The sequence below is a fragment of the Sus scrofa genome, chromosome 4 (genome assembly GCF_054392235.1).
Source record: "Sus scrofa isolate SSC_HxYL_T2T_F1_AM1 chromosome 4, Sscrofa_HxYL_maternal_Yorkshire_Landrace_v2.0, whole genome shotgun sequence".
Classification (NCBI taxonomy): Eukaryota; Metazoa; Chordata; class Mammalia; order Artiodactyla; family Suidae; genus Sus; species Sus scrofa.
In genome coordinates this window covers 89,270,352-89,285,168 of record NC_139386.1, presented here as the reverse complement: position 1 = coordinate 89,285,168, position 14,817 = coordinate 89,270,352, and the positions used below count along the sequence as shown (strand labels likewise).

The following is a 14,817-nucleotide window of genomic DNA, read 5'->3' as shown; positions in this document are numbered from 1 at the left end:
AAGAAAGACCCCTTTTCATTTATTTTTTAAAAAATCTTTTATTTTTTGCTTTTTAGGGCCATACCTGCAGCATATGGAAGTTCTCAGGCTAGGGGTCAAATTGGAGCTACAGCTACCAGCTTATGCCACAGCCACAGCAACACCAGATCCAAGCCAAGTCTTCAACCTGCACCACAGCTCACAGCAACGCTGGATCCTTAACCCATTGAGCGAGGCCAGGGATGGAACCTGCATCCTCATGGATACTAGTTGGATTTGTTTCTGCTGCGCCATGACAGGAACTCCCGAGACCCATTTTTAATTTTTAATTAATTATTTATTTATTTATCATGTGGAAGTTCCTGGGTCAGGGCCTATCATTTATTTATTTACATTTTATTTTATGTTTTATCATTTTGGGCCCTCACCCTGGCATATGGTAGTCCTGGGCTAGAGGTCCAATTGGCGCTGTTGCTGTGGGCCTATACCACAGCCACAGCAACCCCAGATGTGAGCCTTGCTTGCGACCTACACTGCAGCTTGTGGCAATGCTGGATCCTTAAACCCACTGAGCCAGGCCAGGGAATGAACCCACATCCTCACACATACTAGTCAGGTTCCTTTCCACTGAGCCATGATTAGAACTCCCCAAGACCTATTTTTTAAAACTGCTCTATTGAGATATAATTTATACAATTCACCAATTTATATTCAATGGTTCTCATACAGAAGTTGAGCAACAATCATACCAATCAATTTCAACATATTTCCATTACCCTAAAAAGGGTATGCCAAAGTAACATATGGAAGTTCCAGGAGTTCCCGTCGTGGTGCAGTGGTTAACGAATCCGACTAGGAACCATGAGGTTGCGGGTTCGGTCCCTGCCCTTGCTCAGTGGGTTAACGATCCGGCGTTGCCGTGAGCTGTGGCGTAGGTTGCAGACGTGGCTCGGATCCTGAGTTGCTGTGGCTCTAGTGTAGGCCAGTGGCTACAGCTCCGATTGGACCCCTAGCCTGGGAACCTCCATATGCCGCGGGAGCGGCCCAAAAGAAATAGCAAAAAGACAAAAAAAAAAAAAATAATAAAAATGGAAGTTCCCAGGCTAGGGGTCAACTAGGAGCTACAGGTGCCAGCCTATGCCACAGGCACAGCAATGCCAGATCCAAGCTGCATCTGTGACCTACACCACAGCTCACAGCAATGCCAGATCCTTAACCCACTGAGCGAGGCCAGGGATCGAACCCTCGATCTCATGGTTCTTAGGCGGATTCTTTTCTGCTGCGCAACGACAGGAACTCCTGGCTCTCTAATCTTAATCAATCACATTCTCAGACACTGTTAGGCTGCTGGACATAGCACAGTAGCATCAGCAGCCTCTGTGAAGGCAAATCCAAGGTCCACCCCAGAACTAGTGAGCCCAAAATTCTGTGGGTGGAGCCCAGCAATCTATTTTTTGTAAGCCCTCCACATGACTCTAGTGCCCACCAAAGTTTGAGAAATACTGATTTAATGGAAAGAAGACAGTGACCTCTAGTCAGAAAAGCAAGGTTTACATCCTTGCTTTGTTACTTTGTAACCTTTGGCAAGGTAACATACTTTCTATAAACTTCAGTTTTTTCAACTGTTAAATGGTACCTGGCTCATAGGATACTTGTGAAAATAATGAATATATATATACACATAGCGGTTATTAAAGATCATTTCTCTTCCCTTCCTCTTTCTGTCACAAGTCTGATTTATCCCGAGTCACATCATTTAGGGATTAGGAGTTTCAAAGATAAGAAATCCTAATCCCTAAAGGCACTTTAAACTATAAATGAAAAGAAAATGTCCAGAATAGGTAACTCTATAGAGACAGAAAGTTGTGGCTGCCTACAGCCAGAGGAGTTGGTGGGTATGGCGTATGGTGGCTTATGTGGCCCTAAAAAGCAAAAAAAAAAAAAAAAAAAAAAAAAAAAGATCACAGAGCCGGGTGTTGAAGTAGCCTGAAGTAGTTCTTTTCAGAACAGTACTTATGATCTGTCAAAGCAATTGCTGATTGATAAAAGGCGGAAGGTAGTTAGAAAGACGATACAGCAAACTAACACTTCAGAAGACATACTAAAGTGTGATAACATTTTTTTTTTTTTCTGGTTGGGAAATGTGATAAGCAATTAGAGAATTAGCTCTGGTGTATTAAGCACCTACAGGGAGCATTTGTCAGTTGGAGGCAAAACACAAGGCTGCTTGTCTAGTTCGCAACTACAGCTGCTTTAGGGAGAGAAACCAGGCAGAGATTTGTCAATAGCAAGGTCTCCTTCTTTGGCTACAGTGTACAGCTGCACACTCATGCTGACTCCATTCCCAAATGTTAACTAGGCCAGAACTTGAACAGACTGAAATCTGTATGAATGGATAAAAAAAAATTCTCACAGATACTGGAAAAATGTATTTCCTTGACTCTGTTCTAGCTCTGCATTTTACTGAAAATGTTTGATGTTTTCTCAATGGGAGGGGCAAGAGGGCGGCTGGAAATCACTTAATCCAGAATCTGCAGTGTAATTGCTACAGTAGGGCTCAAATATGATTTGAACATCCCTAGCTATGGGATTTGGTGACCAGGCTCCCAGGAGAGAATGACACAGCACAGGGAATAGCACAGACAGCCTGCTTTGCTTTATAGAGAGCAAAAAGGCAAAAGTCCTTGTTGATATCACCAGTGCTGAGAAAATTCCTAATAATTTAAATGGACAAGGGGAACTTCCTTATGTGTAGGTAAGCCTGCCCTAGGGACAGACGAGAAAAGAAAGCAGCAAAGTGAAAACAGGGAGTGCAGAGTGCAGCTAGGTTAGGACTTACTTCTATGTAGACGGCTTTTCTTTTTTCCCAGATCACTTTTACATACATTAACTCATGTGCAGAGGCAAAATATTATTATTATTATTCATGAACAGGGTGTCAATTAGTATAACGAGTTAGCTCAGTTAATCAGTTAGTTCAACAGATGCACCTAGTGGGATTATATTGTAGACAGTTACTTGGAATGCCAGGAAAACAAAGCATTCACAAAGAGGAGTAGTAACCACATAAACGCAATCCAGGGAAAACCACATTTCCTTCCTAAAATGGTGAAAGTGAAGTTTACTGGTTGGTATTGTCTTACCTCTTCCACATTTGTGCATTCATTCCTTTATTCATCGATTCATTCAGCAAACATGTATTGAATGCTCCCTACTTCCAATTATTCTCTACTGTGGACCTTGGGAATGTGGAAGCGAGACATAGTGTCTCTTTATTCATTTAATGAATACTTATTTATTTACTTATTTTGGCTGCATCCGTGGCACGTGTAAGTTCTTGGGTCAGGGATCGAACCCGCACCACAGCAGAGACCCCAGACGCTGCAGTAACAATGCTGGATCCTTAACTTGCTGTGCCACAAGAGAATTCCTCAATAAATATTTATTTAGGCTCTACTATGTGTCAGAAACAGTTTTAGGTGCTAGGGATACAGTAGTTAGAAACAAATAAACGAAGCAATAAATCTATAAAACAGTTCGGAAAAAATCCCTTTAACAAAGGGAAACAAGGAGTTTCCCCATCGTGGCTCAGTGGTTAACAAATCCACCATGAGGATGCAGGTTCGATCCCTGGCCTTGCTCAGTGGGTTAAGGATCCCGAGTTGCCATGAGCTGTGGTGTAGGTCGCAGATATGGCTCAAATCCCACATTGCTGTGGCTGTGGTGTAGGCTGGCAGCTACAGCTCCGATTGGCCTCCTAGCCTGGGAACCTCCATATGCCGTGGATGCGGCCCTAGAAAAGGCAAAAAGACAAAAAAAAAAAAAAAAAAAAAATTAATAAAATAAATAAATAAAAATAAAAAATAAATAAATAAAATAAAAAACCAACCAAACCAAAAAAAAAAAAAAAAAAAAAAAGACCCAAAAAAACAAAGGGAAACAAATTTTATAATAAAAATGTGATAGAGGCTGGGTAGGGAACTAGGATAAAGCAAGCATAGTACAATGTCAAGGGCAGAATCTAGGTAGTGGCTATTATCAGTGTTCACTGTAAAATCTTTCAGCTTTATGTTAGAAAGTTTTTATGATGAAATACTGTAGAAAAAAGTTATAGGAATGATAAAGAAGGTGAGGATTTGGGAAAAGTCCATGGAGGATGTGGCATTCTTCCATCCTCTTCTTTGCTCTCAGCTACCTAATACTCCCTTAGCTATGAGTCCCTCAAGTTCCAAATTCCAATAGGCCTTGTCCTGGGCTCTAAAGAGCTGTCAAAAGTCCTGGAAGACTATTATCTTTTTAGTGGGGAGAAGACTTGGAGGAGCAGAAGCAGACTTGGGAATCAGATAAGACCCACCCACCCCACAGCCATTTGGTAAGGCACCCTCTATCTGGGTTCTTCCTAATACCTGCCTCTGGGTACCAGGTGGCGGATCTCTTCATCCTAGTTTCCTGTCTGAACTTCTGTAGAGTTTGGCTTCGGATGGTAACTTGAAATACTTCAAAGGTGAAAAGAACACCTTTTTTCTAATACTCTTAATTTTCTTTAGTATTTTTTTTGAAATAATGCTGAATTTAGGGTAATATATCAAGTTTTGAGAGAGAATGTGACAGACTGAAGTTCTTCTTTAGACTGTAGGGTCACCGCCTCCCCCCCCTCCATGCGGACTGATACCAGTCCGAGGTTCACAAGGGCAGAGACTGGAAGTTACTAGTCTGGTTCTCCCTCTCTACCCTGTGTCCCAACATAGATTCCCTTTCCAATTTCAGCCCTTTAGGAGCCTCTTCTCAGAGAACACTTACACAGGGTCTTGTACCTTTGCCAGGTGCTAGCTTAAATACTTCACTTTTAATTTTTTTGGCTGAAATTCCTGAGCCAGGGATCTAACCCCGTCACAGCAGCTATCCAAGCCACAGCAGTGACAAGGATGGATCCTTAACCCACTGAGCCATAAGGGAACTCCTATTTTAAGTACTTTAAATGTGATAATTGACTTAAAACAACAATCCTAGCACGTAATTGCCATTGTTATTCCCATTTAACAGATGAGAATACTGACCAAGGGAGATTAAGCAACTTGCTCAGGGAACTGCCTGTGAAATGCAGAAATCTGGCTCCAGAGGCAGCGCTCCTCTTGAGTCATCAGCAGTTGCTGCCTTTGTAACCAAGTGCCTAATTGCCCATCTCCGAAAAAAACCAGTTCAATTAAAGGTATTAATAAGTCCACATGGCATTAAGTATTATTTTAATGATTCCACAAGCTCTACCTACAGAGGAACTTCAGTGTTTGGGATTTCAAACTATGTTTAGAAAAGGCGTTGATGGCAGGAGGCAAGGGTGCCCCTCAGATGAGCCCTTCAAATTACCCTTCCCTAGGAAGAAGGACTCCAGAGAATCGCCGGTTAAGGGGGATGGTGTTTGGGGGTTTTCAAGAGAGGAAATATTTAAAGCCAACGGCTGACATACTGTTTTGGAGGGGTAAAAACTCATTTTCGGAACACAAGTTTCTAGCCTGGATAAAGAGTAAATGACGTTAACACTTTCTTTCATCTTAATCGCCCAAGCTTGCTCTAATTTTGCTTCTCAAACCTGGGGCATTCCCTCCATTATTTCATCTGCCCTCTTAGCTTCGCATCCCTTTTGAAGTAGGTGGTGGTAGCATACTCAAAACGCAGGTTCCTTTCTTTTCCCTTAATCTACCGCAGGTCGTCGTCGGGGAAAGGGTTAACCCGGAGGGTGGGGAGGAGGGTCGGGCTCACACCTTTCCCAGAGACCTCGGGCTGCGGCGGGGCCCGGGAGGGGCGGAGGCTGGGGCCAGACGCCTCGCCGCCTTTGCTCGGCGAATAGCAGTGCGCTGCCCGCCCGGATTGGAGCAGCAGCATCACGCTGACCTCTGCCTGGGATGTAAACCCAGCCGGCCGCTGCGGGCAGAGGAAGACTCTCGACTCCTTCGGGAAAGCCAGACCCAAACCTCAGCAGCCGGCTCCGACCAGCGTGCAAGGAGCAGCGGCAGCCTAGACCTGGGCAGCGCCCAGCGGCTGCTGCGGGAAGCGGAGGGAGCCCTGCGCGGGCGCGGGCGGGGAGCGTGCGTCCGTTCGCACAGGCAGCGGGAGGAGGGGCGGCGCGAGCCATGGCCGGGGACAGCGAGCAGACCCTGCAGAACCACCAGCAGCCCAACGGCGGCGAACCCTTCCTGATCGGCGTCAGCGGAGGCACGGCCAGCGGCAAGGTATGGCGAGGCCCCGGTGCTCTCTTCCCTTCCCCCTCCCCGTCCCAGGCCTGGGCCCGGCGGCGGCGGCGCATGTGGCCGGCGGCCGCGGGCCGTGTCAGTTGCTGCAGCCACCGCGTGGCCCGCGCGCCTCCGCTCCTGGCGGCACTCCAGCGCTGGGTCTTAACCGCGCGGATTCCGGGCGCCGCGTCGGGGGACGGGCGGGTGGGGACTCGGGCCATCTGAGGTTCCAGGGGTACCCTTGCCACCGAGCACGGGGCTGGCGCGCAACCTCTTGTTCTTTTACCCTGCGGTGGTAACTCGTGGCCAGGGTCCTAATGGGGGAGGGGCGGAGAAAGCAGATCTTATTGTTTTGCGAGTACGACATGGGAGACCCTTAAAAGCAGGGTTCTCTAAGAACCCCGAGACACACATCTTCCCTTGGCCTGACTTTGATGTGTCGCCCCGGTGCCAAGGGCGGAGCGAGCCGGGTAGCCCGACCGGGAGGGCTGCGGGAGCCCGCGAGGCGGCGTCCCAGGGAAGGGGAGCCCCACTTGGGCTGGACACGGGGCTGGGGATTGCAGGGGTTTCCAGACACAATCCTGAAAGACAAATAGGCGAGGTGACATCAATGAAATGATAATAGTCGGGGCTTCTCTCTCTTTCTCTCTCTCTCTTTTTTTTTTTTTTTTGGTTATGAGAGGAAACGCTGTCGGCTTGAATGAGAAAGTTGTGCTGGCTACGTGCTCTTCGATATGTGGGGCGTACGCGTCTTGGATCCACGGAAGAGGTCGTCCTCTGGGTGTCTGACTTGTCGAGAAGCCTGCTTTCTTTGTTTTTTCAGCTAGGCAAAGAAGAGACTAGGGAAACGCTTTTAAATTACCCCCGGCTTTTTCTGCAGGTGAAGGGTGGAGTCCTCCCAGATGTTTCTTTCTTTGCTCCCCTGCCTTTAAGATGTGGCTACTTGTTTCCTCTACTGTTTAACAATCTCCCAGTTCATTTGGTGCACAGGCTCAAGGGGAGCCTGCGAGAGATGGGCGCTGCGCACTGGGTTTGGGGAGGCGGGATGATGCCTCCTAGGGCCGGGGAGAGCAGAGCAGGAAGGCTCGTTGGCGCCATGAGAAGCCAGCCACGAGGTATTTCGCTCCGGATCCGACTCTTCCGTGGCCCCTCCCCCATTTTCGTTTTACATTTTTCCCTCCAGGTCTGGATTACTTTGGCGCGTGGGGCCCAGACACGGCAGCTGGCGCTGTGGAACTTCTTTATTGATTAGTTAATCTTGTCCGTAGCTCCCAGGGCTGGGAATCGGCCAGCTTTAGATCCCAGAAGTTTACGAAACCCCTGGTTGAGTGCATTTTTTAATTTTTAATTTTTTAAAACATGTTCTTTGCTGGTCCTATTACTAGTAAGGCAAAACCAAACCAGGATGCCGGCTTTTTAAGGAAGTGTACCTGTTCGACTGGAATTCACCGAGGCCCCCCCCCCCCCCCCCCCCCCGCATATTCCTATTGTATGGGACCCTTTTTGTTGTTGATGACTGTATTCCCAGTGCTTCTAGCACGATGCCTGACAGGTAGTTGGGCCCAAGTATTATCCTGAGATCCAGCCTTCCTAGGGTGAAGGAGACTGAAATTGGCAGATGAGTGTAGCTTTTAGAAACAAAATGACCTTGGCAATCATCTAAATAATGTAGTCATTACAGAGGTGGAAGCTGAGATCCTGAAAGATGAAATAACCCCCTTTTTCTTGTGCGCCTCGATCATCACCTGTTCTCAGTTGATAATAAGTAGAAATTTAAGTGTTGTTTCAGTAGGGTGTCAGGTAGGAGCTAGTAGTGAGCCATGAAGGGCCCTGCTACTAACTCTGCTATCCCTACTTCTCATCAAGGAGGAAGAGACTCCCAAGAAAGGGTCTGTTGTCGTATTTTGAGAGCATGTTATATATTTTGGGCATTTACAAATACTTTGTCATTGTTTAAGGTTATTTTATAATTTTTTTTTGGTTGCTAAAAAAAGTCCAAAGGAGCATTGATCTTCTGAAATTCTATACTGTAGTCAGTTTGCTCCAATTATGTCTTGATTCCCTATTCCAGTCCTTAGAGCCTTTCCTCCAAGGAATTTGAAGGTTTTCGTTTTTTTTTTTTTTTCTCTAAGGATGGTCAGCATCAATACACTGGACCTCCTTTGGAAGCTTCAAGCCTAAACATTGTAGTACAGGAGGGTCTGGAAGCAAGGTTGATACTCTATCCCCTGGGTATTTACTCTGTGCTTGTTAAAGGAATTTGGGAGAAGGCAAGGGCCTAAGGCATCAACCATAATGACAACTTTAGAGCTAGAAGGAAACTCAGAGGCCCTGGAGTTCAACACTAATCTCTTCAGTCATAGATGGGAAAAATAATGAATTCAAATCATATATTTATTAGCGGTGGAGCCAGGGCTAGACCAGTGCTGCTCTGCTGCTCTTAAGATGAATTGACTAAGGCATGCCTGGAGAACATAAGTTTACACATTAAACCTGGAAAGGGGCTACTTGAAAATGGCTTCACAATGATTTCAGAGGTACTTGACTGAAAGGAAATGGAAATGCAGATTGCTTTGTACCCAGTGGCCACTCGGTATAGACCTTGATTGCTTCCTCCCTTCCTTTATAAGAAAAAACAACTCCCTGTTCAGCTCTTGAGAGCTCTGATTTGTCTCAATGTGATGGCTGCCCTGAGTTGCAAGTATTTTATCTTAGACTAAATTATTTTGGTGGTAGAAGGCAAAAATAACGACTGCTGGTCCACATATCACGTTTTTAAATTTTGTTTTAAAAGGAAGATGAAATAAAACTCTATGAGTAAGCTTCTGCTAAGCTGACATGACAAGTCATTGTTAAAAACTCATCTTCAGGGAATTCCCATAGTGGCTCAGTGGTAAGTAACCCGACTAATATCCATGAGGACAAGGGTTTGATCTCTGGCCTTGCTCAGTGGGTTAAGGATCCGGTGTTGTCATGATCTGTGGTGTAGGTTGAAGATGTGGCTCGGGTCTGGCATTGCTGTGGCTGTGGTGCAGGCCAGCAGCTGTAGCTCCCATTCGACACATAGCTGGGAATCTCCATATGCTGCGGGCGAGGCTCTAAAAAGGCAAACAAAAAACACAAACAAAAACCAGATTCTCCAATTTCCTCCTAGGACAGGTCTAGAGGAAGCAAGAAGTAACCCTGGAAGGGAAAAAGAAACAGTTTAAACTTCTCTACCTGCATATATATCCATGACTTTAGGTGCCATTCCCTCTCTGTATTTTGGCTGTTACGGTCCTTGTGACTTGTTCCTTGGCCAATGAAAATAGCTCCTTGATCTGCGCTGCCCTCTGAGAGTGGTCTTCCTTAGTTTAGCTCAGTGTCACTCTTGTTTTGGGAAACTGGATGTCTCTCCATTGCCAAGACTACAGGTCAGATATTTCAGCACAGTGCACATACCCCGGCCCCAAGTGTGGTCCCAGACTTGTTTATTTTCCCAGCTTTGGCCTCCCCCCCGCAACCCGCAACACCCAAATGTATGAAGACACATTTGTAGAACTGCTTTCACTTATGCTTTTGCTCCTGGTCTTTTCTTTGGAATGGCCTTTCCTTTTTTTTTTTTTTTTTTTTTTTTCTTTTTGCCATTTCTTGGGCCGCTCCTGCGGCACATGGAGGTTACCAGGCTAGGGGGCGAATCAGAGCTGCAGCCGCCAGCCTACACAACACGGAATCTCAGCTGCGTCTGCAATCTACACCACAGCTCATGGCAATGCTGGATCCTTAACCCACTGAGCAAGGCCAGGAATGGAACCCAAAACTTCATGATTCCTAGTAGGATTCGTTAACCACTGAGCCACGGCAGGAACTCCCCTTTACTCCTTTTAAGGCTTCAGTTCTGTTAATACTCCCCCCCCAGGGAACTTTGTTATCCATTTCTTTAATCAGAATTATTTTTTTCTCTCTCTCGTGCTTCCAGAGTTTTACCTCATATTGCCTCATGCTGGGGTTATTCGTTGACTGCTTCCTCCGCTGTAATAAAAGTTCTATAAGATTGTGTCACTTGTTTCTCCCTTAATGCCCATTTTGGTGTTTGATATGGCTGATATGGCATTGGTGAACTGAGTTAGGCAGACCGTAATTTATAATTACCCTTTTATTCTTTTAATTCATAAGACTATTTGAATTGGGCTTTGAAGCCACAGTTGAAAGCATATTTAACTGTGCTCTTTGTGTTGCCATGACCTGATAGTAAAAAGGGCTGCTTGCCCCCACTTCCCATCCTAATATGTTGGAATTGCTTATTCAGAGCCTAGCATTTATTTAGTATGTAAAGGAATATTTGTTGAATGTCATTGTGCAGAATAGTGTGGTAAGTGCTGGGGGTTGAGAGGAAGTCAGGATATAAGGAAATATGAGAGAGAGTCTCCAAAGTATTTTAGAATTACAAGCTGCTTAAACGGCCTCTGCCATCAAGCCAACTTATCATTAAAGCTTCTGATTATCTTTTCCGTTTGAAGTTGGGCAGGTGTCTTCCCCCTGGATGGATAACAATGGATGATGTTAGGAGAGTTTTTGCCTTGCCAGATGTCGTGTAGCTGATAAATGATAGAACTTGGATTGGAATCCAGGTTTTTCTTTTTCTAAATCTGCCTGTTTTGAACTTCTTCATCAGTAGTGACCAATCCTCAGAGGTATTTTGAAGGAGGTCGGTCTGACAGTATATGAATAACACAGACCAAGAGAGGAAATTGCAATCTCCTTGGAGGTGGGGGCTGTCACCTCAGCTTGACCATGAGTCAGCATCTGCTTTTGGGAGCGCTCTGGAATGCTCCCTGGACCTGCAGCTCCTCAGCTCCCATTGCCCTGTTCCTGGAACCTCAGCAGCCACCCCCATCTGGCCAGATCACTCATTCCCCATCATCCTTCCATCAGGTGCTCCTAGAACCACGGGACTGCTTTGGTCCTTCTGCTGTTTTTCTCAGAGCTGACATTGTCTGCATTGTCCCTGAGCTGCAGTCTGGCTCCATCCAGCCCTGCTGAGCTCCTGCCACCCTCGCCTTTGCTCTCTATGCCAGCCACACCCCCAGCCACTGCCCAGAGCTCTTCTCACTAGCTGTTTGCTCTGCCTGAAATTCCCCTCTTGTTCACTGCACCAGTGCCTAGCACGGTGCTTGCTGGAATGATGCCCGACAGCAGGTGTTGCAAGCCTCCAGTCATTCCTTTCCTGAGCCTTTCCTCAATTGCCACCTCCTTTATTTCTTGTTGGAAAGTCTTTGGAGTTCCTGTTGTGGCTCAGTGATTAAAAACCCAACTAGTATCCATGAGGATGCGGGTTTGATGTTAGGGATCCTGCATTGCTGTGGCTGTGGCATAGGCTGGCATCTGCAGCTCCAATTTAACCCCTAGCTAGGGAACTTCCATATGCCTAGGTGTGGCACTAAAAAGAAAAAAAAAAGCCTTTGAAGTGTAGTTTCTAGTGCCCACTCTTGTGTCTGAGGTCACCTGGAGCATTTACTCAGGTCTTCTGCTTGATGTTATTCCCTCCTCCCTGCTTCCCTCCCTCCCTTCCTTCTTTCCTACCTACAGTGTAGAAGGGTTCTCTTTTCCTTCTCCACCTCCACCCCAGCACATATTATGTGTAGACTTTAATGTTGCCCATTCTGACCAGTGTGAGTTTAATATGAGTTGGCTTTTTTTTTGTGTGTGTGTGTGTGTTTGTTTTTAAATATTGAGCCATTTGAGCTGTGTGTGTGTGTATACATATATATGTATTTATATATATATATATATTTATTTATTTTTTGTCTTTTCTATGGCCACACCCGCAGCATATGGAGGTTCTCAGGCTAGGGGTCAAATCGGAGCTTTTGCTGCCAGCCTACACCACAGCCACAGCAACTTGGGATCCAAGCCACGTCTAACCTACACCACAGCTCATGGCAATGCCAGATCCTTAACCCACTGAGCGAGGGCAGGGCTTGAACCAGCAGCCTCATGGTTCCTAGTCAGATTTGTTAACCACTGAGCCACGACCAGAACTCCTGTTTGTATATTTTGGAAATTAATCCCTGGTCAGTCACATCCTTTGCAGATATTTTCTCCCATTCCATAGGTGGTCTTTTCCTTGATTTTCTCCCTTCCTTCCTCCTATCCACCTTCCCTCTCTCCCTCTCTTCTTTTTATTTTTTATTTTATTTTATGTTAGGGCCACACCTGCAGCATATGGAAGTTCCCAGGCTAGGGGTTGAATTGGAATTGCAACTGCAGGCCTATGCCACAGCAATGCATCTCAGATCCAAGCCATGTCTGCAACCTATGCTGCAGCTACAGCAAGGCTGGATCCTTAACCCACTGAGTGAGGCCAGGGATTGAAACTGCATCCTCATAGATGGCTCTGTCAGGTTCTTAACCCACTGAGCCACAATAGGAACTCCTTTTTTTTTTTTTCTTTGTAAAATGGCCATACCTGTGGGATATGAAAGTCGTGGCCAGGGATTGAATCTGAGCCACATCTGCAGCAATGCTGGATCCCTTAATGCATTATGTGGGGCGGGGGGTGGAACCTGTTTCTCTGCAGTGGCCAGAGCCACTGCAGTTGGATTCGTAACCTACTGTGCCACAGAGGGAACTCCTGATATTATTTCTTTGTTGAGTCTTGCTCTCATGAGGTTCTGTGATGGAGATGGATTATATTTGGAAATTTCACAGCTGAAGACATGACCTTTGTTCCTAGTGAGATTTGAGACGGTGATGCTGGAGCTGCTTAAGATCTCTAAGATTTGAGGGTATATTTCATGTGTGTATATGTTTATATGCCTTCTTGTCCTTTAAACTTTTTAAAATCATTAAACCAATTTATCATTAAAGCATTGATTATCTTGTTATACTGTACCATGTATCTGTATATCTGTATAAATATAATCAATATATAATTAAAAACAAAAATAGGAATTATGAAAGGATAAAAAAATGAAATACTTAAAAATTGTGGTTTCTTTAATGGTATATAAAACCTTTAGGTTCTTGAAGTTCCTGTTGTGGTACAGCTGAAATGAATCTGACTAGTATCCATGAGGTTGCAGGTTTGATCCCTGGCCTCGCTCAATGGGTTAAGGATCTGGCGTTGCCATGAGCTGTGGTGTAGGTCACAGACTCGGCTCGGATCTGGCATTGCTGTGGCTGTGGTGTAGGCCGGCAGTTGCAGCTCTGATTCGACCCCTAGCCTGGGAACTTCGGTATGCCACAGGTGTGGCCCTAAAAAGCAAAAACAAAACAAAACAAAACAAAACAAAACAAAAAAACCCCCAAAAAACGTTTAGGTTCTTACTGAATTTTTTATTTTTAACAATCTTATTTCAAATGTGGTGATTCATGGATCTTGGATGATCTTGGTGATATTACTCTTAGTGATAACTACAAGGGTGAAAGTTTGGTTCTAAGTCTCATGAATATTGATTTAATGATCATATTTGAAAAAGTTGTTTCCTAAAATGATCCAAGTGTTAGAGTCTCATCATTTGTAGTATTTACTAAATCATGATGGTCCCATCCCCCAATTATGCAGTAGCTTTTGTTAAAAATCAGCTATAAAATTTTCATCAAGGAGTTCCTGTCGTGGCACAGTAGAAACGAATCCGACCAGGAGCCATGAGTTTGTGGGTTCAATCCCTGGCCTCGCTCAGTGGGTTAAGGATCTGGCATTGCCACGACCTGTGGTGTAGGTCACAGACGTGGCTCTGATCTGGCATTGCTGTGGCTGTGGTGTAGGCTGGTGGCTATAGCTCCGATTCAGCCCCTAGCCTGGGAACCTCCATATGCCTCAGGTGTGGCCCTAAAAAGCCAAAAAAAAGCCAAAATTTTTTTTTTCATCATCTTTTTTGTACATCAGTTGTTTTTGCAAACTAAGGCGCTTCATGTAATGTTTTTTAACTAGTGGATTCAAAACCCACTAAAAACCTCATTTGGAATTATTTACAAGTTTTTACAAGTTTCTCTTTGTGTTTTATAGGTGCATAGTTTTTGGCAACTAAGATGCCTAATGATGGAAACATTTCCAAAATATTTAACATTTAATTTGATAATCTGATTTTAATATGTGTATTAATTTTCTTTCGACCCTACATAAAACAACTCAAAACCTTTAATGTGAAGTGTTTCCAAATGAACAAATAACTACAAAATTTACATGAATATAAAAGGGAAAAGACATACTTTTCTAAAAGATAAACTAAAAGGTGTAAAAAGTCAGTTGTGGACAAAAAACTCATCAGCATTCAGTTCACATGCATGAAAGAGTTAAAATCTAAAAGGAGAGTTTACTCAAAAAGCCAAGTATTTACAATCATGAAGGTACCATCAATAGACTATTTAACCTGAAAAGTATAATCATATAAAACATTGGACTTTTAGGAGTTTCCCCTGTGGCTCAGTGAGTTAAGAATCCAACTGCTGTGGCTCAGGTCACTGCAGAGGTGTAGGTTCGATTCCTTGCCTGGAAACTTACATGTACTGTGGGTGTGCCCATTAAGAAAAATTAAAAAAATAATATTATAAGCAGTCATTTGATTAGATATGGGGGCATTGGTTTTATAATGAATTATATATGCTTTGAGAGTTTTGAATGATGGTA

General features: G+C 44.7%; 1 protein-coding gene across 3 annotated transcripts in view; it reads left to right on the top strand.

Annotated features, from left to right (window-relative positions):
* The first annotated feature begins 5,825 nt into the window (after positions 1 to 5,825).
* The window catches only part of UCK2 (uridine-cytidine kinase 2), an 80,405-nt gene continuing 71,413 nt past the window's right edge, over positions 5,826 to 14,817 (top strand). For all 3 annotated transcript variants that reach the window (XR_014843942.1, XM_085022544.1, XM_021089486.2), the window contains exon 1: positions 5,826 to 6,206. Coding sequence is in view for 2 of the 3 variants with exons in the window: in XM_085022544.1 (XP_084878670.1) it covers positions 6,108 to 6,206 (99 nt within the window). In the remaining variant the exon portion in view is untranslated. The remainder of the gene's footprint in view (positions 6,207 to 14,817) is intronic.